At 36.5% G+C, this 22,827-nt stretch overlaps 1 protein-coding gene across 5 annotated transcripts; it reads left to right on the forward strand.

The window, feature by feature from the left end:
* Nucleotides 1-1,032: 1,032 nt before the first annotated feature.
* Nucleotides 1,033-20,899, forward strand: LOC104115798 (protein RRC1-like). Of its 5 annotated transcripts, none has more exons than XM_009626505.4 (18): nt 1,033-1,236; nt 2,489-2,569; nt 2,649-2,784; nt 2,938-2,977; nt 7,965-8,022; nt 8,117-8,263; nt 8,769-8,885; nt 9,008-9,173; nt 12,903-13,015; nt 13,482-13,553; nt 13,701-13,922; nt 14,116-14,174; nt 14,907-14,991; nt 15,127-15,264; nt 15,707-15,931; nt 16,033-16,820; nt 19,187-19,353; nt 20,296-20,899. In XM_009626505.4, exons 2-18 carry the CDS (start codon nt 2,507-2,509, stop codon nt 20,580-20,582), a joined length of 2,883 nt encoding a protein of 960 aa, XP_009624800.1. In that variant the 5' UTR covers nt 1,033-1,236; nt 2,489-2,506; the 3' UTR covers nt 20,583-20,899. The 5 variants fall into 5 exon arrangements, with proteins under 5 accessions (XP_009624800.1, XP_033517092.1, XP_033517093.1 ...); XM_033661201.2 differs by having other exon boundaries at nt 8,120-8,263; XM_009626507.4 differs by lacking the exons at nt 1,033-1,236; nt 2,489-2,569; nt 2,938-2,977.
* The last annotated feature ends 1,928 nt before the right edge of the window (nt 20,900-22,827 follow it).

The following is a 22,827-nucleotide window of genomic DNA, read 5'->3' on the forward strand; positions in this document are numbered from 1 at the left end:
ATACTTTGAGGCTATATTTGACCCATTAAAGCTGTTAAGCTTTTATATTATTGAGTTATACCTTGTTTGGTTCATAGCAATGTAATGATAAAATCTCGCTCAATCAATTGCTTTTCTTTTCTAAATCTTAAACATGAACAAAGAAAAGCAAAGCATAAAAAAATCTAAACTATTTTGTTGGAAGAGAAATCTATACCACGACCGACCAATTTGAGAGGTTTCTCTTCCAACAAATAGTTTAGATTTTTGTACATTTTGCTTGCCTTTACTCTTAAACCATGTTTCTGTTTGTTCCAAAGCAAAATGTATCATGTTTTATTTGTATGGTGCGAGTAAATAATTTATTTTTTGCTAGTGAGTTGAGATTTGACACATTTAATTGATGCAGTTGATTCATTTATTGCCTATGATGGATAAATTTGTCTATTGTATTAGTTTTTATTGTTGTGATACCGAAAGTGGTTATTTATTGGTGTTTTAAAGCATATGATGTCGATATTTACTAATATAGGCGTTCCAACAAATGGTTTAGTTTTTTCGACTCTTTGCTTCTCTTTGATCGTATTTAAGATTTAGGAAGAAGAGTAATTGATTTCACGGAGATTTTATCATTACAAACTTTTATTATATTACCATGAACCAAACAAAATAACTCAATAAAATAAAAGTTTAAAGTGTCAAATATGCCATTAAAGTAAGCGATTGGACCAAATATATAATCCATATGGGATCGTACTCCCTCCGTTTATTTTTACTTGTTCACTATAGAGTTTGAACACTCCTTAAGAAATAATAAACGAAGTGCATAATTTACCATGATACATATATTAATTGATGCATATTTTTAATAGAATTGAGAATATGATTTAAAATGAGTAATTAATACTGTGGGTATAACAGAAAAAAAAAAATTATCATTATCTTAATATGCTAAAACTAACGAGTAAAAGTGAAATGCATTTTTAAACAAATAAAAGCGAATCGAAGGAGTATAAAATAAGGACATAATGCATATTTGCGCCAAGGTACAAGGACGGACAAATCTGCTCAATTTTACTTAATTTTAGGGCATATTTCCGTAAACTCTATTAGAAGGGATAAAAAGAAAGGACTAAAATCTGAAATTCCAACAGAGAGCGAAAGAGGAAAAGCGCCAGTGCTAATCGAGTAGCAAATATCCTCTGAGTAGTTGAAGTTGTTCAGCAAAGCCCTAAATTTCAATTTTCTAACTTCAAAGTAAGCATTTTTTTTCTTTTTCATTGAATTGATTGAGAAACAACACTTCTATTATTTTGATTGATATGTCCTGGTTAAATGAAATACCACTATGCTGGCTGTGAGTTAAAGCAATAATTAATTTGGTTTATTGCAAAGCTTGAGGTAAACTAATGATTATATTTATGTTTAATTAGTCGCCAGAATTGTTTGACTCTTACAGTTAATTCATCCAACTTGACCTTCTAAATTTTTTCAACATATGTTTTCTTTTTTGCAATTGAAAATTTATTACTTGAATGCTCCCTCATTTTGCAATGTGGCACTGTTTTGATCATGACACCATACCCCTGATTATATTGTTTTACACAACTTGCGTATACGTTTTCAAGGATTCAAACTCATTTAGGTATCAAATTTATACGTTGGTGTAATGTTTTTTTCCCCTAGTGGAACGGACTTTCAATTGTTTTTTTAACTACTATTATAATTTAGCAGTCAAAATTAGCAGCTGAAACTCTGTGGTCAGTGAATAGTGTCACGTAAATTAGGAGAAATGGAGTATTTGATGACTTCTACTTTAGTTTGATGCATTCGTGCTATTTATTCCTCCCTCTCTCCCAATTTATGCGATGCATAGTCCTTTTTAGTCTGGCCCAAAAAAATGATAGCTTTCTATGGTTAAAAATAATTTGTCCTTTTTAGTCTGGCCCAAAAAAATGATAGCTTTCTATGGTTAGAAATAATTTAACTTAAACTTTTCATTTTAACCCTTAATAAGATGATTTATCGTCACACAAGTAAGATACCGTTCCTTGTCAAAGTCCATCACATAAAATGGGATGGAGGGAGTAATATGTTTAGGAATTTGGTCAGGTTATTAGATTTTGGAGTAAAACCTCTCTCCCTCTCTCTCTTTTAGGGTTCATTTGTCGAGTTTCTTGTTGATGTTTTAGCTAAACTATTTATGCATGATGAGGTTGGTGATGAGATTGCTATTTGGATTTGGTGGTGATGTTCATTTTCTTGCAATGATGTTAATCTCATACTGGCATGCATTCTAGTTTTTCTTTTGGTCTTTTTTTTTTTTTGGGGGGGGGGGGGGGGGTATTCGCGTATGAATATGTTGAGTTTGATGTTGGAGTTATGATATCAGTGAATCAATGTTTGGGGGTGGTTTTAATTCTGATTAAATTATGCACTGTTGTTCTTGTGATATGTCATATGTGTGGAGGTGGTGCTTCTCTTTTAATACACATGTGCTGCTGTGCAGTTTGTGCGTTCTGAGAAGATGAGTTCTAGGAAGAAGACACCTTTCCAGAAACACCGAGAAGAGGAAGAGGCGAAGAAGAAAGTATGAACTCTTAAGTCTTTGGTTTACTTTGTGTAATTAAGTTTCTTGGTCTTGTAACATACATGTATTATCTTGGCAGAGAGCAGAGGACGAAACAGCTCGTCTGTACCGAGAGTTTGTGGAGTCATTTCAAGTGGATGATACACCTGGTTCTAAAGCTTTTGTTAGAGGGGGAACCATCAATCCAAATGATAAGTTGAAGATTGATTCTGAAGGTCCGTTGCAGCTATTTATGTCCTTAGATTTTCATTATACTCCTTATATATATGAATCCTTTTCTATAAAATCTGGATAAATAATTTTTTTCCCTCTTACACTGACACATTTAATAAAAATATGGGCCTTTTCTATTCATTCACCGATGGCAGGTTCCAAAGATGAGGTTTCTGGTTTAAAGAAGGGAAGTAGGTAAACGAATGCTTTTTGATTGACCGTGCTATAATGCTACTGTAAAAATTTAGGCCTTGAGTACCAAGTCTTTTGGTAATGATATCACTGTTATTATTAGGGTGCAAATGTTTGTGGTAAAATATTATTTTGTCATTTATAATCTTTCTGAGTCATTTGATTAACTTCACTGGCAATCTTTCCTTGAATTTATCTGAAAGATAAATACTAATGCTGCTGCATGTGTCTTGAGAGCATGGGCGGTCAATCTGAGCATCTAGTGTTCTCTTTTCATATATGTTTAGCTCTCTTTTTGTTGTTTACTCGTGCCAATAAGATAATACGGAAAGGTTAAGAGTACTACTGGTTTCTGGTGATGAAACCGTCATTATTAGGGCTGCAAAGTTAATTATGTAAAATATTATTTTGTCCTTTAGAATTTTTCCGAGTCACTTGATTCACTTTAATGACGAATTGACGATCTTACCGTGCATCTCTGTGAAAGATAAATGCTAATGTAGCTGTGTGTGTATCTCAAGAGCATGTGCAGTCATACTGAGGCACTGAGCACTTAATGTTTTCTTTTCATTTTTGTATAGCTCCCTTTTTGTTACTTACTCATACCAAGAAATAGATAGTATAGAAAGGTTGAAGTGTACTACCAATTTTCGGAAGTGGGATTAACATCCTATGTACTTTGCTGGGCAAAATTTTGTGCCTGCATGTTATTTTCTGTGCTTATTGTAAAAGCACATAGATTATCAATGCTTGTTGCTAAATTTTGAGATTTAACATTTATTACAATGAAAAAGAAGTCCTATTGGATGGAGCATCCATTTTCAGCAGTCCTCTTGAGACAGCCTTTCATCACCAGAAACACATTACTAAAGATGGCCTTTCTAATTCATCACCAGAAACACATTACAAGAGATGAGAAGGCGAATGCTTTGGAATTATTTTTTTGATAAGTCAATCTTTCATTAGAGAACACCAAATCCATGCCAAAAAATATGTGGACACTGAGTGGCTCCAGCCGAGTCATCCACAATGGTCTATTAAACTTTGTCAACTATCATTAGATTATAGTATTCTCTCATTACACAAAAATGCAAATGAAATAAGAGGGATATTTTTATTGATAAGGTAAATTATTTACTTAATGGTAGGGAGAAACTCATGTATACAAGTGGTAAACCAAAAAGTAGAGTATCTGTAAAAATATGTATTCTCTATAAAAGATACCCAATCTTCTATACAAATTGATACCTCATGGGTGCACCAAAAAGAAACAAGGAAGAGGCTATTCATCAACAATACAAAATCTTCCTCTATCCTTCAAAAGGTCTCATATTCCTCCCTTTCCAACCTATCCACATGAGTAAATGGAGCAACATCTAAGATTGTTAATGGTTCGGTTCAACTCGTAATTCTGAGAAATTTATACCATAGATTTTTTTTTTTGGCATATTACAAAGAAACGATGGGCACATGAATCATTACCATAGAGTTTTTTTTGGTTTAATTTGTTGTGTATAACCTAAATTAGACTTTTCCGAATCATCCCAATCATCTCGGTTTCTCCTCGGTTTCGGTTCGGTTCAATTATTTTTTAAGACATCAAATAAGAATACTAATGTTAATAGAATTTTCATTTGTTACAGAAAACTGGCAAACACAATATAACATAAAAATAGCAATTCTCCTGCTAAGAAACAAGGATGAGTTGAGTAACTTTAACTTTCAAAATATACCTACTTTCAGAAGTACTTCTATGATTTCTTATAGGTACATTATACTTTACCATCAAGGTACAACATCTGAAACCATTGCTTTTCGTGGGTGTTGTTCAATTAAATATATATAAAAACAAGTCATTGCTAAAACTAGGTGACCAAAAGAAGTTTTTTTTTTTTTTAAAATAAAAAATAATAATGTAATTGATCTTGACAACATTATTTGTTTTCATTCATCCGTGTCTCATTTAAGGCAACTAAAACGTATATGCAACAACTAAAAATCCAAAAATTGTATAGTGTATAACACAAACAAAAGCAAAGAATGTAATGTGAAACTATAAATTGTCATTTGAATTAAACATCTACTATATTACTTGTTGAACTTTCTAATTGTGAAATTATACCCTCTCCATATTTCTTCACTTGCAACCAAAAGCTCCATAATAGAAGGGTAAACTTTTGAAATCACTTAATAGTTGACTTAAACAGGTGGATTCATGTGATCATTGAAGTGTCTTGATACTTCCCATGGCTCAAAAATTAATGTTTTATACACGTAATTTATATGTGTAGCATTTTTATCAATATATTATTAGTAGGTTGAGTTTGGTATTTTCATATTCTTTACATGAAAATAAAAACCTCTTCTAGTTATCAAGTGCAGTTATAGGCTCACACATAAGCCTATGTATTTACGGTGAAAAACCTAGAAATCGGTCCGAGGTTTGGTTCGATTCAGTAGTTTTTAAAAATATTTGACACCTCTAGCAACATTCCATGCATTTCTTCTTCTCTTTAGTCTAGTAAAAGCTCAGTTGAATAATGCCTCCATTGGGATCAATCAATATACCCCGAAATATCTCAAACTTTTCCGCCACAAGCGAGTAGCTACTTAGACATACATCCATCTAGTGTTTCATGTGCAAATATCAGGTGAGACGTGGATCATCTCCTGCTACATTGTTAGGTTGCAACTCGCTTGTGCTGAGAGATCATGGGATGGTTCAGGTTAGAATGAACGATGACAAGCACAATGTAGGATGCACTGTTTAGTTGGATTACATGAGTGCTTGTGGGGCAACTATTTCACGCTATCCATCTTCTCTCCCTTCTAGAATTCCATCTAAACAATGCATCCTACACTGTGCTTGGCATTGTTCAGTGTAACCCAAATCATCCCATGATCTCAGTTGCCACCTAACGATGTAGCAGGAGATGATTCACGTCTCGCCTGATTTTTCGCACATGAAACACTAGATGGACATATGTAATCTTCTTTTTTTTGCAAATTCTCAGTTGTGAGATTTTTCTCTCTTGTTGTCAACCAACTAAAAAAGCATATCTTTCTTGATATGCTGATAATTCAAACTGGTTAGTGCCGAAGATCTTATGGTAACGACTTTACTGTGAATGATCCTTCTTTCTTCGCTCCCCACCTCCACGAGTGTTGGCTAGCACACATCCTTTGCTTGTATAACATTTCAACTAGGCCTTAACATCCAGTGGGAAGCTATCATACTGGATGGCAAAGTAAAATTGGGACGTGAAGAAACACCCCTGGAGTAAAGGTGGTTGTAGAAATGGATCTGATGCTGTTGCAAAAAAAAACGCTTGTATGGATTTGGTACTGAAAACGGCAAGGTCTTCTCTAGTTCTCCTCTTCTTGGAATGATATAGAATGGCTAATAATGCTTTAGCTGTGTGGCATAATGAAGGTACTGTGGTAGTTCCATAAAAACTTGAGTGATGAAAGGGGTGTGAATTAAACTTTTACTCCCTCTGCCGATATTATGTGACATTGACATACTTTCTTTTTCAGTTTATCCCAAAAATAATGACACATTTCTATATTTAGACACAATTTAACTTTAAATTTTCCATTTTACCCTCAGTGACATGATCTCATAGCCACACAAATGTCTATGGCATGTTTTACATATGTTACCATTCTCAAAAAATAAATGTCTATGGCATGTTTTAGACCACATGCTTTAAAAGTCTTTTTTTCTTTCTTAAATCGTGCCCAGTTAAACACCGCCACATAAATTGGGACGGAACCAGTGTTGTTAAAGGCGCGCTTAAGCCCTGAAGCGAGGCTCAAAACACGTTGAGCGCTTCGCCTCACTTTGTGGGCGCTTTAGTGTCGCATCGAATCTCTAAGTCATACTTTTCCTTGCCAATGAGTGTAATCCTGAAAAGGCGGCCTTAAACAATTGATATTTCACTTTATTGTGAATTTCTTTTCAATTTCTTTGTCCATATATTTGTTATTCATGCTTATTATGATTAGTCTTGGACTACATGCATATTTTTACTTTTTCTTTCGTTGCACCTTTTTTCATTAAAGCCCACGCTTTATTTGCGCTTTGCGCTTAAAGCCCCAATGGACCTTAGAGCTTTTTTGCGCTTTTCGCCTTTGATAACACTGGACGGAACTAGTTTATTTCTCATCCATCGGGAAACTGCCAGATCTGAGGGCAAAGTAGAACTGGGAAGTGAAGAAACAATAGCAATGGTGGCAGTAAAAATAGATTTTATGCCCTTAAACTAGTCATTGTTGCAAGAACAAGGCTTTTTATGGATATGGTACTGAATTCTGCAAACTCTTCTCTCCTTTTCTTGGGATGATACAGAATGGCTAATAATGCTCTAGCTGTGTGGTATAATGATGGTACCATGGTAGTTCCACAAAAAACTGAGTGAGGAAAGGGATGCGTAATAAATTTTTAGTTGAAAAAGTGATGGAACAACGAGTGTGCTTCATGATACCTTATGTCACAAACTTGGCATTTCATTATGACTCCTAAACCTAGTTATTTGGCAGAAGTAAACTCTTCTTAAAATCACTGAAGAATGTGCGTGCAAGTTAAGAACATATGGTAGGTTAGAATTTTTACTGTAGCAGGTACTGTTCCCTGGTTTAGACAACAATTTAATTTAAGCTTTTACGAGGAGGGATGGAACGCCTGTCATACATCAGAAAGAGGAAACTATAAATAGTGAAAGTGACTTTGTAAGCAGAAACATGGTGATTTTCTCTGCCAAAGTGGCTATTCTTTTCAGAAGATATATGCGTCACTTTCTTTCTTTGTTAAATGCTTGTATTGGTAAACTGATTGTGTCAATTGAAAGCATGTTCAATTCTCCTAATGATAATATCGCCACCCACATGTAAAATATTGATTCTATCATTGTTTAAGAATATGTTTTAAAAAAAAATATGTTTTAAGTTATTGGTGGTAGATTCTGGAATGTAGTTCATGTATCTGCAGGTATGTTCCATCTTTTTTACCACCTCCTACGGCAACCAAGAGCAGAGATTATGAGAAGGTATGTTGGGCAGTTGAAACATCTCTAGTACGAGAGTAGAAATGTTGTACCTTTTTGATATTTACATATGAATATGTTGGTCTACATTATGCAGAAGGAGGAGAAGACAAGGGAAAAGGAGAAAGGAAAACCAAGGAACATCGACTATTTTATGGAGGAACTGAAGCATGAGCAAGGAATGAGGGAAAGGCGTAACCAAGAACGTGAACACTGGCGCGATCGTCATACTGATAATCCAGCTGTAAGTGGCTCTAAGGATATTGGTAGAGTGTATGAAATTAAGCCATTCAATCTTCCCTTCCTTTAAGATGAAAGATCGGACAAACTTTTTCTTGTTTTTTTCAATGAGATTCTGTTTAAATGGGTTGAAACAATTGCAGTCCAACATGAATGCTATGATTTAGATGGTTGATGCTCTTCGGCAGTGGTCTGAGTACTTGAATCTTTTAGGAAGAAGATAAGTTATTGGTTGTTCTTAGAGCATTACTGGTGCCTTTCATCTGCTTTTGATACACGTTTTATGCACAGACATCAGAGTCTTCCTTGAAATGTCATGCCACATCTGCTGATATATGCACAATACATGTATTAGTAAAGTTGCTGCAATAGCGCTAAAATTTACTGTAAAAATCACTTATTGTCAAATGTCTCTTCTTTTTGTGGTATCTACTTCCTTTTATATTTAATCTGCATTTTTGGTGTGCTTTGTATTACTTTTCTCATGTTTTATGACAAACTTTCCTCAGCCGTCTAGTCGGTTTGACGAGCTGCCAGATGATTTTGATCCTAGTGGAAGGCCTGGATCATTGGATGATGGGGACCCACAGACCACAAATCTATATGTTGGAAATTTATCGCCTCAGGTAATGCTCTTCTTATTAATGTCACTTTTGTTGCTTCAAGCACTGTGAAGCTGTCTTGAGTCTCTGTATCACCCTATTCTCCTTTCTTGTCTGGTTTACCCTTTTGATTATTTTCTTTATAGGTTGATGAAAATTTCCTTTTGCGTACTTTTGGGAGATTTGGCCCTATTGCGAGTGTAAAAATAATGTGGCCAAGGACAGAAGAGGAAAGAAAGCGACAGAGGAATTGTGGATTTGTATCTTTCATGAATAGGGCTGATGCTCAGGCTGCAAATGATGAGATGCAAGGTTAGGCTTTAGCTACTACGAATGAAACTTTTGCTTAATCCTATAACTGTGAATCGCATTTCCCTCTTCTTATTTTCCTTCCCGTGATATTTTTTTTTTAAAGAAAAGTTAAATACCTTCCCTTGCTATTTTGTTGATCACGTAAAGATAAATTTCATTCATCACGCATCCAGTTGATGCAAATGTGTTATAAAATAGAAATTAGTTCCTGTACATGCCTTTGACTCCTAGCTAAAACTTAAGGAGGTGACAAATCCAAAAAAAGATAAGATTTATTTCAATATGAAGTTTACGCCAAGCAATAGCTTAAGGAGATGACAACAACAACAACAACAAACCCAGTAGTTTCCACAAGTGGGGTTTGGGGAGGGTAAGATGTACGCAGCTTTACCCCTACCCCTGGAAGGACAGAGAGGCTGTTTCCGATAGACCCTCGGCTAGAGAACGACTGAAAAAGAAAAGGTAATTGCAATAAGTAGGAATAGCAACAAGATGAAATAAGATCGAATCCAAGAATGCAGTCAAACTCTAGGTAGTAATAGCCATCTATGAATAAAAGATATCATACTAACACTAATGCTAGAGAACTGGGTAAGACAAAGAGAAACGCTCGACTACCTACGAACCTTCTACCCTAATCTTTGACCTCCACACCCTCCTGTCTAGGGCCATGTCTTCAGTCAGCTCCAACTGTGCCATTTCCCGCCTAATAACCTCTCCTCAAGACTTCTTAGGCCTATCTCTACTACTCCTACTACCTACCGAGGCTAACCGCTCGCACCTGCTAACTGGGGCTTCTATATTTCTCCTCTTAACATGCCCGAACCATCTCAACCTCGCCTCCCGCATCTTATCCTCCACAGGGGGCCACTCCCACCTTTTCCCGAATAACTTCATTCATAATCTTATCCAATCGGGTATGCCCACACATCCACCTCAACATCCTCATCTCAGCTACTTTTAGCTTCTGGGTATGAGAGTTCTTGACCGGCCAGCACTCTGCTCCATACAACATAGTCGGTCTAACTACAACCTTGTAGAACTTACCTTTAATGGGTCGTTTGGTAGGATGCATTAGATAGAATAATGCATGCATTAGCTTTGTGTATTAATAATTCCTTGTTTGGTACACATTTTGAACCTATGCATTAGTTATGCAAACATTAGTTATACACCCTATTTGGTATTATCCTATGCATAACTAATGCATAAAAAACCATGGTATTAACAATGCAATGGGTTTTAATGCATGCATTAGCTTAGTTAAAGACAAAATTGTCCTTCAAAATCTATGCTTAATTAAAATATGCTATTATATTAATGCAATTTTGAAATAATCCAAATAGTGAGAAATAAAATTATATCCCTAGTAAATAAATAAATACTTAGCATATTTCCTTTTTTATAAATAAATATTCAGTTCTATACTACAATATATCAAATAATGTTTTTAAAACTTTTTTCTATATAAAAATATTCCTTAACATATGTTTCTTTTAAAAAGATAGAGTGATGGACTGGTTTTGAGGGCATTTTTGTAAACAAATAATTCTTTTAGAAATTGTGCAATGCTTTAATACATCAAACCAAACAATGGATAAGAAATATGTCAGCATAACTAATGCCAGCATAACTAATGCAAGCATAACTAATACCAGCATTACTAATACATCCTATTCAACATTATTCTTATGCACCCTACCAAACGACCCCTAAGTCGCACATTCTTATCACACAAGACACCGGAAGCGAGCCTCTATTTCATCCATCCTGCTCCGATGCGATGCGTGACATTTTCATCAATCTCCCCGTTACAGCTTAAGGAGATGACAAAATCCAAAAAAGATAACATTTATTACAATATGAAGTTTAGACCAAGCAAAGAGATTCGTCAAACATCCAGCCTTGAAAACATGAGTCGGAGTTGAAATTCCTTGCTATTATGAATGTCTCATTATTCTTTTCCTAGTTTCATACAACATAACAATTTACCATGACGTTCTTGTTGTTCAAGCTTTTAATGCGCAGTTATAAGGAGTTAGAGATGCTGATGTTCCAGCAAAACTATGGCTTATTGATAAGTGGAGTAGGTTATAAGGGTAATTCCACTACCTGCATTTATAGCGATTGAGTGTACAAACCTGTTAAACTGAAAAAGGGAGAATGTTTTGATGGTGCAATATTGTGTATTATGTACTTGTACAGTAAGTGCCAGTTTGCTTAGTGTTTTGAGGAGAATTAATCTGTGTGTAAAAACCAGCATAACATTTACTTTGTTTGGTTGGTGAAATAAGGAGAGTTAATCTATGCATAGAACCCAACATAGCATATACATTTTCGGTTAGCATTTTACTTTCTTCCTAAATAATACCGGCATAAGTTATGAGGAAATACATGTATTATTTTATGCGGGATAGGATATCGAATAAGAATACCGGTATTACTAATACATGGATTAAAATAATAAAATGATAAAAATAAACTTGATGTCACCAGGATAGAATAGAAACTTCTTGCAGCTTATTTACTGGAAAAATGCAGAGAACGTCACCCCAACTTCTTCGGTACACAGATAAGATATCACTGTAATTTAGAGTCTTAACTTTTTCTTCTGATAGAGTTGTGGTTGTACTGAGTATTGCTGTGTCTAAGGAGCAAAAACTGAAGTTGTCTACTACAGAGAAACACCCTAGCCCATTTACTTAAAAGGAAGACACACACATTAAATCATACAATGTATACTAATTTTTAATACAAAAAAAAAACCAAACATCCAACAAGAAATAATCCTTACATCATAATCCTTGCATTACTATTCCCTTTATTACTCTCTCTCCATTAATAATCCCTGTATAACAATCTCTAGTTCTCTACCGTACTAATCCCTGCATTACTATCTCTGCATTACTAATCCCTTCATAACTTGTTTTTGAACCAAACGACGACGACGACGACGACAACAACAACAACAACAACAACATCATACCCAGTGTATTCCCACAAGTGGGGTCTGGGAGGGTAGTATGTACACAGTCCTTACCCCTACCTTGTGAAGGTAGAGAGACTATTTCCGGAAGACCCTCGGCTCAATACAGCAAAATCACAGTAGTTATGACAACGAACTAGTAACAACAGCCAGAAAAAATAAAAATAAAAACGAAGCACAGGAAACATCAGGTAATAATATCGATCTAAAAAAAAGGGAACATGAGTTTTTGAACCAAACGATGCCTAATAAATGTTTCTTTGTTTTGCGTTGCTTTCATTATATTCTCCTTGGGAGATTCGTCCCTTCAACTCTTGTGGGTGTTGCCTCCTGTTCACCGGAGATATTTGGCTAAATAAGACGGAATGCAGTAGATATTAGAATCTATATTTCTAATATTTGCTCATGTCTATCCAGTAGATATCAACTCTTGCTCAGTTTCCCAGTGTTTGAACCCATCCTTGTGCAAAGATCTTGCTTCACTGGGACGCAGTAGTGAGAGGCAGAATGGAGACTGACGATGGACTTCTTTTGGTTGTTTTAACAGCAGTGTGCTCTTGATAATTTTACCTGCTTCATAACTATTATACAGAGCTCATGGAATTTGTTTTATTGCTATGTGGCTGTCTACTTTGTTTGCTTATGTCATCATTCTTTTTGATTATTATTCTTTATCTCTTGCAAGTACATACAACTTTAAGCAGTGAAGCAATTAAATACCGAATTTTCTTTTTATGATCCAGGAGTGGTGGTTTATGAGTACGAGTTGAAGATCGGGTGGGGCAAATCTGTCTCTTTACCATCCCAATCACTCCCTGCTCCCCCTCCGGGACAAATGGCAATCAGGAGCAAGGAGGTTCGTCGTGCTCCATAGAGAATATGATTTGTTAAATGCATGTTATGAATGCATAACTTGTCAAGCTTAGGTGTTTATCTTTGGTTCTCAAGGTGTATGATTCCTTGATAAGCTATATATGTGCATTGATGCTACATTGATTCTTCTATCTAGGAATGTGTGATCAGTTGAATGCATGTCATGAAGATAGATGAATGGTCAAACTTGTGTGTTTTTGCTTCAACTAGTTGTATGGATCAATCGTGTTAACTTAATAGATAGATATATGAAGTATCTTCTATGGGTTAATTATTCGTTCTTGGCAATGGATATTTAATTTTCCATCTGAAGCTAGTTATATTTCCTTTAAAACTGCAATTCTCTCTGGTAAGGATTCCCTTCTGCTGTCCTCTATGCCTTTTCCTTCTTACTACATTCCTATGAGTTCCTGAAACTAATTTGAGTGATTATCTTATGTGGTTTCCAGGGTAGCACTGTCATCTTATCTGGTCCAGCAGGTCCTCCAGTTACTTCTATTCCAAGCCAGAACTCTGAATTGGTATGTTAGCTGTCTGAATAGTTATATAATACAAAAGTCAAATCACAGGCGGTGCAACATAAAATTGGATGGAGGGAGTAGTCCTTAAGAATTCTCAGTTTTCTGGTAGTCTTGTTGACCAGTTGGTGTTATGCTTGTGCTTTCTAGGTTCTTACCCCAAATGTACCTGATATTATGGTTGTCCCACCGGAAGATGATCACCTTTGCCATGTTATTGATACCATGTCTCTGTATGTTCTCGATGGAGGTTGTGCTTTTGAGCAGGCCATAATGGAGCGAGGCCGTGGGAATTCTCTCTTCAACTTCTTATTTGAGCTTGGTTCCAAGGAGCATACATATTATGTATGGAGACTTTATTCTTTTGCTCAGGTAAAGCCTATCATGGCTCTGAAATATGAATTGATAAAATGATCTTTCTTCCTTTTGTTTTCTGATAAGTAAGTGATCTGGTGACCTAGCTTCATCAATTGCTTTTAAAATCAATTTCTCTTATAAGATGGTGAAGAAAAAATTTACAGTGTGCATTGTAGCTCAGATCTTTTTGGTTCTTGTGAAATAATAGGGGGATACTCTTCAACGCTGGCGCACAGAACCTTTTATCATGATAAGTGGTAGTGGAAGGTAACTTCTTCTTTTTTTTTGCCTTTTGGATTGGAGTTCCTGGTGCAGATATTGTGGGTCCTAATGCAAAGCGTTTGAAATCAGTCTCCATTGTATATATGCATATAAGGGGGTCGTTTGATATGCGTTACTAATAAGTAATAACCACATGGAGCGGATTGATTTTTATTCAACCTAAACCTGCTATTGGTACGCCTCCGGGTAGATTAAGTTATATGGATAAGCCTTTCTTATCCCATGGCGTTACTCAGATAAGTTATCGGGGCCAGGGGATACCAATCTCTGAAAGGGCCAACATGACTAAAATGTCCAGCTAATATAAGACATTTTTATTTTCTTTGTTTCTTGTGTATTCCTTTTCCGTGAAGTGTTTTGAGATTTGACGAGGGGCATTTTGGAAATGACGGTAAAAATTTCAATCCCCTGTATAATCTTCTTTAACAATCCAATCCGGAGGGACTGGATACCACCTTATTCAGTCCCTCATACTGAACGACCTGAATAGAAAGCATCTGGAAAGTACCTTACATAGTGTACATAGGACCTGCTGGAGCATCTGGAAAGTACCTTAATGGAAAACTTAAACTATCTATTTAGTATGTAACTGAACTCGTCTATTTTATTGTTGCAAAAGTTAGAATCGTGTGGATGGAGGGACGAAGCCCTTTGTTTTTTTTGAGTTTTCGACTGAAGATTGTATGTCGTTGACCAAACTTTTGTTAATACTTGTAGGTGGATACCACCTCCTCTGCCTACATCAAAAGGAGACGAGAATGAAAAGGAATTGGGGACTACATATGCTGCTGGAAAAAGCAGGGTACATTCATGATGCTAGAGATTCATGTCAAGTTAATTTTGATTTTTTGGGATTTTCATTCTGAAAGTGCAAGGGATTTTCTTTTCATCTGACAAATATTTTCTAATTTAACTTTTTATCTTTTAACATTTGCAGCGTGTAGAAGTAGAAAGGACATTAACTGATGCACAGAGAGATGAATTTGAGGATATGCTACGTTCATTGACTCTTGAAAGAAGTCAGATAAGAGAAGCAATGGGTTTTGCTCTAGACAATGCTGATGCTGCTGGAGAGGTAAATTTTCAGTTGGTGTTTTACAAATTTTCTGTTATTTTTGTACTGCACTTTTTTGTCTATTCAATACTTGAACCGACTGGAAGTGGAAGAGGTCATTCTGTTGAAGCTACATTCATAATTTGGTATTTTACTATTTTACCTTTCAAAGGTTCTATTTCATGTTTAGCAGTTGAATACAACCTGCTGGTGATTTCCACATCTAATTTTCAAAGTGCCATCAGCTTCTTTGAAGGTTTTTATATTATTTAGCATAAAGATGAGACAACAACAACAACCCAGTAAAATCCCACAAGTGGGGTCTGGGGTGCATAAAGATGAGACTTGAACATTAATTGTAATTGTAATAAATAGGACCATGAATGAGTTGAGGGATCCTGTGATTGTAATTGTTTCCATTGTATTTTCCTGAAACAGTTACCCTGTTGCTACTGACTTGCAGGCAGTTGAAGTTCTAACAGAGTCTTTGACGCTTAAAGAAACTCCAATACCAACAAAAGTTGCCCGGCTTATGCTCGTCTCAGATATTCTCCACAATAGTAGTGCTCCTGTTAAGAATGCATCAGCATATCGCACTAAATTTGAGGCCACCTTACCAGACGTAATGGAAAGTTTCAATGACTTGTATCGTAGTATTACAGGAAGGATGACTGCTGAGGCCCTCAAAGTAAGCCATTCCCATTACCATACTGGTTTTGCACATGTTTGATTTGTAGCCTGTTTCTATCCTCCTTGATGTGTTGCTAAGTTTTGCTTGACACGTTGCAGGAGAGAGTTCTGAAAGTTCTTCAAGTGTGGGCTGATTGGTTTTTATTTTCTGATGCTTATGTCAATGGTTTACGTGCAACTTTTCTTCGATCTGGGAACTCCGGTGTCATCCTCTTTCATTCTCTTGGTGGTGATGCCCCTGAACTAGAACAAACGATCAGCACTAAAACTGCACTGGATGGTGACAAGGTTAACCAAGATGCTGCATTGGCAATTGGGAAAGGAGCTGCCATGAAGGAGCTACTGAGTCTTCCCCTTCCGGAGTTAGAAAGACGATGCAGGCACAATGGTTTGTCTCTCATAGGTGGTAGGGAAATGATGGTTTCTCGGTTACTTTACCTTGAGGAAGCAGAGAAACAGAGAGAATATGAACTGGATGATGATCTAAAACATGTAAGCCGTCCAAATTCTGACAGATACCTTGGTAGCCAAAAAGAGACCAATAATAAATTGGATCAGATGGCTTCGGGCTGGAATAGTTATGTGAATGACGACAAACAACTCGAAGGCAAAGTCTCCATGTCGTCGGTTCCCTCAAATTCTAGTCCACAGCTTGATTCAAATGACTTATTTGATGAGGGTAAAAATCAGTCTATTTTGCCAGCCTCTAAATGGGCCAGGGAGGATAATGACAGTGATGATGAACAAAAGAGAGATATGAGAGACCTGGGGTTGACATATTCATCTTCCGGAAGTGAAAATGCTGGAGGTAAGATTGAGGAGACGGGACTTACAACTGACACAAGCAATTCAACACATCTAGAAAGTGGAATGACTGAAGAACAGAGGTAAATATGTAAATATAGATGTGTTGTTTGATGCATCAAAAGAGGTTTTATTTTGCTAAAAAAATTTGATCTTGAAGCCTTCATGTCGTGTTAGTTTTTGACGTTTGAGTATACTCCTTTTGTCGAAGGAAGGTAGTGACATTTACTTACTATTTTCAAATTAGATTAGTCTTGAATTGGATTGTCCTTTAAAGGTAGAGAAGTAGTGAGTAAATGGAAAAACTATGAACAATGATTTTGTATTTCAAATTCGGAAAAGGGTCAAAACCTAAGTTGCCCGGACACGGGTGCGGGTACCTGACACGGGTGCGGATCTAGAGGTCGGATCCTTCGAGATGTAAATTCTAAGATTCGGGGATATAGATCCTAGTACAGATACGAGTGCGGGGATCCGGCTAAAAATAATTCAAAAAATAAAAATATCTCTAAATTATGAGATATTTTGTGGAACACTTACATATAGCTTGTAAAGTGTGGATTTTTTTTTAATTCTCAAGTTGTAAATATGTAAAGGATTGATTTCCTAGATAAGCTATGCTATTTTCTTCAAATTTACCCTTGTTTTGGCTCTGATTTCGGGAATCAAATTGTATCTTGTCTAGAATTTTTCCATCTGTAGTGGTCAAAGTACCCAAAATTGTTTGACCAGATATGGTGCCACACCTACACCCACACCCATACTAGTGTCGTGTCGACACGAGTGCGGCACCTAAATTGCCGTGTCGGAGCAACTTAGGTCAAAACTACCCCTATCATTTGGTAAATGGTTTACATTTATCCTCGATTCATCTATCGGTCTAAAAATACACACCTCGTTAGTTTTATTAATAAAATTACCTCTTTTTAACGGCGCAACATATGAGTCTTCAAATTAATGCGTTGGCGTATTTTTATTGGGCCACGTGGCTCTCTCATCCAGAAATCAAACCTGGGTCTAATATCCGCCCTATTAGTTGAATTCAACCCTATTTTTGTTACCCGGGTCAAAAATACTTCTAGCCTAAGTCATTTTTTACTCTTACCTCTTTTCTCTTTTCTTACTGTCGCCGGTGAAAATCCGCCACAGGCCACCGGAGCTCCAGTGCCTCACCACCTCTCCTCTCTGTTTTTCTATTTTATTTCATTTTTTTTGTTCTTTCTTTGAGAACTCATATAGAGGTCACCAGATCTGGACTTTTTAAAAAAAAAAAAATGAAAGTCGCTGCCGGCGAGTTTGGCCGGTCAATAGTTTTTACTCTGGCGACCATTTGTTTTATTTTCTTCTTCAGACTCTTCTTTTTGTTTACGCCGGCGACCAATACTGCTGGCGATGACCCTGCTTCTTCGCTTTCTCTTTTATTTTCTCTCACCTTCTCCACTCCTCATCTCATCTTCCGCCACCTAAAACAACAAAGGAAACTCCAGCAAAGGCCACCAGAAAACACATGAAAACCCTTCATGTTCAAACACCATTGATAAACACTATCTTGTTATTTTAAGCATGTGATTTGAAAATGAAAGAAAGAGAGAAATTGCTGGAAGAAAACATGGAAGAAAGAGAGGAATTGACGGAAGAAAGAGAGAAATTGATGGAGGAGAGACGGGCGTATCCGGTTAATGGGTCGAAATTAATCCCAGATTTAATTTCTTGGATAAGAGTGCCACCTGGCCCAATAAAAAGATGCCAACGCATTAATTTGAAGACCCACCTGGTCTACCGTTCAACGTAGGGGTATTTTTGTTAATAAAAATAACATAGTATGTATTTTTGGACTGATAGATGGACGTAATGTGTATTTTTGAACTGATTGATGGACGGAGGGTAAATGTAAATCATTTATCAAACAATAAGGATAATTTTGACCCTTTTCCGTTTCAAGTTTAATGCTTTGACAAATTTGGTTGAAGAATTTGAGTTTCGGAAGTAAAAAATGGACTCTATTTTTGGACAAAAAGAATAACACACTACCCAATGAGTCTTGCCTTTGCGTGTTTGAATTGTGATTGTTTTTGTTGGTTGAGGGGTCTGCTGTCGTCTTCGTTTCTTGTTTTGGCCCATTTCTAAAACTGAAATCTCCCTGTAACGCACCATTATTTCAGAGAAATCAAATGCGCTCCTTGGATTGCTATAGATTTGACTACCTAATGAGTCTTGCCTTTGCGTGTTTGAATTGTGATTGTTTTTGTTGGTTGAGGGGTCTGCTGTCGTGTTCGTTTCTTGTTTTGGCCCATTTCTAAAACTGAAATCTCCCTGTAACGCACCATTATTTCAGAGAAATCAAATGCGCTCCAGGGATTGCTATAGATTTGATTCCGGATTTTTTATATTACATTCTTCAATGTCTTCTCTTTTGGATTTTGATTGGTATACGACTTGCTCATGGCAGACAAAAGTTGAGGCGCCTTGAGGTTGCTTTGATTGAATATCGTGAATCTCTTGAAGAGCGAGGGATACATATTCCAGATGAAATAGAAAAGAAAGTTGAAATCCATCGGCAGCAGCTTCAATCTGAATATGGTTTAGCAAATTTCAGTCAAGATATTTCAAGAAAAAGTAAGTGATAAATCTGCAAGTAGTTTGACATTTCTATATCTTTTGTGTTCAGATTTAAGATTTCTCAGATTCTTCGGAAAAGATATCTTCTAGCAGAAAATTTTGCACCCTTACAGTTGTCTGATTTCCTATTGATCTCGAAGTAGGTTAATTCCAATTAACAAAAGCTTGTTGCTTCCTTTTGTGTCTAATCCACTTGACCCCTCAAATGGCGTTCTTCCTTCTCCAAGAATATCGACTAAGATGCAGGGAGTATGTTATTTTAATCTTTACGTGATATCTTTTCAACTAAATATTTTGACTCTGTACTTTCAATAACCCCCTTTTTTGTACAAGTAGTTATTTCTGTTTTTGCCAGTGGTCTTTGTCTTACACAGTTGAAGCCTGCATTTTATCTCCGATTAAGCTGATAAGTTCTCAGATACCAGGTGATTGGTGGAAGTTAGGATGTTCTCATAGACATTAACTGAAGCCTGTGCTCAAATCTCATTATATGATCTTTAAAAAGCACTATCAGATATTTTGTGTCAAGCATCTCTGACTCCTCTTGTTTGTAGAGGAGTGTTTTTCTTCTTTTGTGTCTGGCGATAAACACAAAAATGAAGGGAGTGAGGCAAATATTATCAGATATCCTTTTTTCTTTTGACTGAAATATCATGCCTCGGACACTTGTTCATCTTCTTTGCATTTATTGCGAAGGCAGTGATGGTTAATGTTTATTGCCAACAGTTACGAGATTCGTCATAGTTTATACCTTATTTGGAGGGCATGTTTGAGATGAATCGTTTCTTGCTTGAGACTGTTAATCATCTTCTTTGTTGCATTAAGATATAGACAGCAAATTTTTGCTGTCTGCAAACCTACCAATGTGAAGGTGCTTTACTTTTTGCCTTCAAACTGAAACTAATTCCTGTATTGTATTTGTTCTTCCAAATTAAACAGCGAGTAGGTCAACTTCAGAGAGGAGGGATAAGAGAGAGGATCCCCGGGAAACTTCAAGGAAACGTCATCGAAGCAGAAGCGGAAGTGAAAGTCCTCAGAGGAAATCTTCCAGCAGAGACAGGGAAAATGATGTGAACAGAGACAAGGAAAAACGACGAGAGAGGGAAAGAGTTCACGACATAGAAAGTGAAAAACAGAGAGACCGTGAATGGGAGAGGAAGAGAGGAAGCAGAGAGAGGGATGACGATAGTAGAGACAGATCCAGGGAGAGAAGACGAGTCAGATGAAAACATTGTGCTGTTACTATATCTTGATAGATGGCAAATCAGTGTTTGTTCGCCATTCATTTGTAGCAATCTTTCATTTGTTAATCTTATTTTCTAGGCATCTAAGGTTCATAGTGAAAATCCGTAATGTGAAGCTGTTTGGCCAATGGAAGGAACCTGTAGAATGCATTTATGGGCCGGAAAAGATGCATCACTTGAAGAGAGTCTCGTGCTTGTATTTCTACTAGATGGCCTTAGCATGGGCCCAACAATTTATGCTCAGATGTAATTTGTTTGTAGTTCATGTCTTAACGAATTTCCCGACTTTTTTTTCCCAACCAGCTTTGATATTGCAAGCATGCATGGGTACTGAAATAATTATAAAGCAAATTTTGTTTTTGCGGATAACAATTATCCTAACGTAAGTTTCAAATTATACTATTCTAAATTATTTGTATTAAACTCCAAATCTTATACAACAAGATAAATAATATATCTGCTCTTTTTGTTTCTCTTACTGTTTCCAGATTGTTCCTCCCTTCTTCCTCCCTTATTTTTCAATGTCCTAGGGTTGAAAAAAAAAATTCATTCTTATAGGAGTTTAAGTTATACAATTGCGTGCTATGTGTCACTTGTATGCTTAGCTAATATGTGCTAGGATTTCTTCGTATATATTATAGACGTCTTACTCATTAGGTTCAATTCGCATTGACAATATTCTTTATCACCTAGATATCCTGCCCATAGGACTTAAAATAATCTCAATTAGAAATCATGTCCATAGGTTCGGATTGATCATTTAAGACTCGCTTTGATATCACAAGTATGCACACTAATCGTAATAATGAATCTGTCCAACCACTTTCAACCAAGAGGTTGTGAGTTCGAGTCACCCCAAGAGCAAGGTGGGGAGTTCTTGGAGAGAGGGAGCCAAGGGTTTATCGGAAACAACCTCTCTACCCCAGGGTAGGGGTAAGGTCTGCGTACACACTACCCTCCCCAGACCTCACTAGTGGGATTATACTGGGTTGTTGTTGTTGAATCTGTCCAACCTATAATAAATATATATTGTTTCTACAACATTATACTCTAAATTGATTAATTGTTCCTCAAAATAAAATGTACTATAAATTTCTATAACTTCATAAGTATGTAATAATTAATCTTATGCTCTTTAATATTTTTAATATTTCTCAAAATTTGAATATACTATATTTGATTTTCTAGATTTCCTCTATTAAATAATTTACCGTATTTTATCATAACAGGGTACCCAACATAGAAAGTGGTAATCCAAATAATACTTTTGTTTACCCCGAAAATCGGATATAGTTGAATTTATTAGTGGTTCTAAGGATATGTGATATAGCTGGACATAAATCGTACTAGAAGTGGAAATGTTTAGATTCCTGGCTATAAAAACGGGATATGAATTATTGAATGAGGAGAGTGAGTATGCTGAGTAAAACAAGCTCAAGAGATTTATTCTTCAATAAATAGAAGTAGTCTTTTCTTACAATGTGTGAACCTGCCCTGTGCTTACAGGGATTCTTCCTTTTATAGTAGAGAGATCTTACTTTATTTACAATAAAAATATACAGTGGAGAACCCATGATGAATTGTCTCTTCCTCGATTCCCGCCAAGATTCTCTCCCCTAGTACGGTTGCAATGGCTCTTGTCTGCGAACTCGATACTGGCTTGAGCTCGTTATTGGGACGAGCCCTCGGCCTTGGTTCGAGTTCGACATTCGGGGTGAGTGTCAATCGGTCTGTGCATCTCCGACTACCTTCATGTTGCCTTGCGGTTCGATTTGGTCATGGGCTCGATAATGATATCGAGCCGACTCCTCGATCGGTCTTGGAGCTCGAAGCTTGTTTGTACTATCTTCGGAACTCATCTTGAAGTCTCACTTCGGTCGCTTACCATTCGAACCCGATCAAACGTACGAGGGCCGAAATCTATTTCGACCGTATACAGATAGTCCCCTCATTTCTGAGAAAGAATGTGGTGAGAAGCGATATGATTTTCAACGGCTCGATCGGGTTATAAGCTGACGTTTTCACTGGGTTCGATCATGACGTACGTGATAGCTGTCACGTCGATTTAGTTTTTCAAGGTATTTAATGCATGTCAGACGGTGGTCGACCACCGCTGATACTGAACCGCCATGGTATAAACCTATAAATAACCCCTCAATTTATCATTTATCACTTTTACATCTTCAATCTTCCAAATTTTCTTACTCTTTCTGCCTCTATTTCGCCG

The sequence above is a fragment of the Nicotiana tomentosiformis genome, chromosome 3, assembly GCF_000390325.3.
Source record: "Nicotiana tomentosiformis chromosome 3, ASM39032v3, whole genome shotgun sequence".
Taxonomy (NCBI): Eukaryota; Viridiplantae; Streptophyta; class Magnoliopsida; order Solanales; family Solanaceae; genus Nicotiana; species Nicotiana tomentosiformis.

What these genes read in the sequence shown, in the direction of transcription:
- LOC104115798 (XM_009626505.4), top strand. Translation starts at nt 2,507, where the DNA reads ATGAGTTCTAGGAAGAAGACACCTTTCCAGAAACACCGAGAAGAGGAA. An exon ending in CAAGCCAGAACTCTGAATTG is followed by an intron (nt 13,554 to 13,700) that starts GTATGTTAGCTG and finishes TGTGCTTTCTAG; the next exon opens with GTTCTTACCCCAAATGTACC. An exon ending in ATGATAAGTGGTAGTGGAAG is followed by an intron (nt 14,175 to 14,906) that starts GTAACTTCTTCT and finishes TAATACTTGTAG; the next exon opens with GTGGATACCACCTCCTCTGC.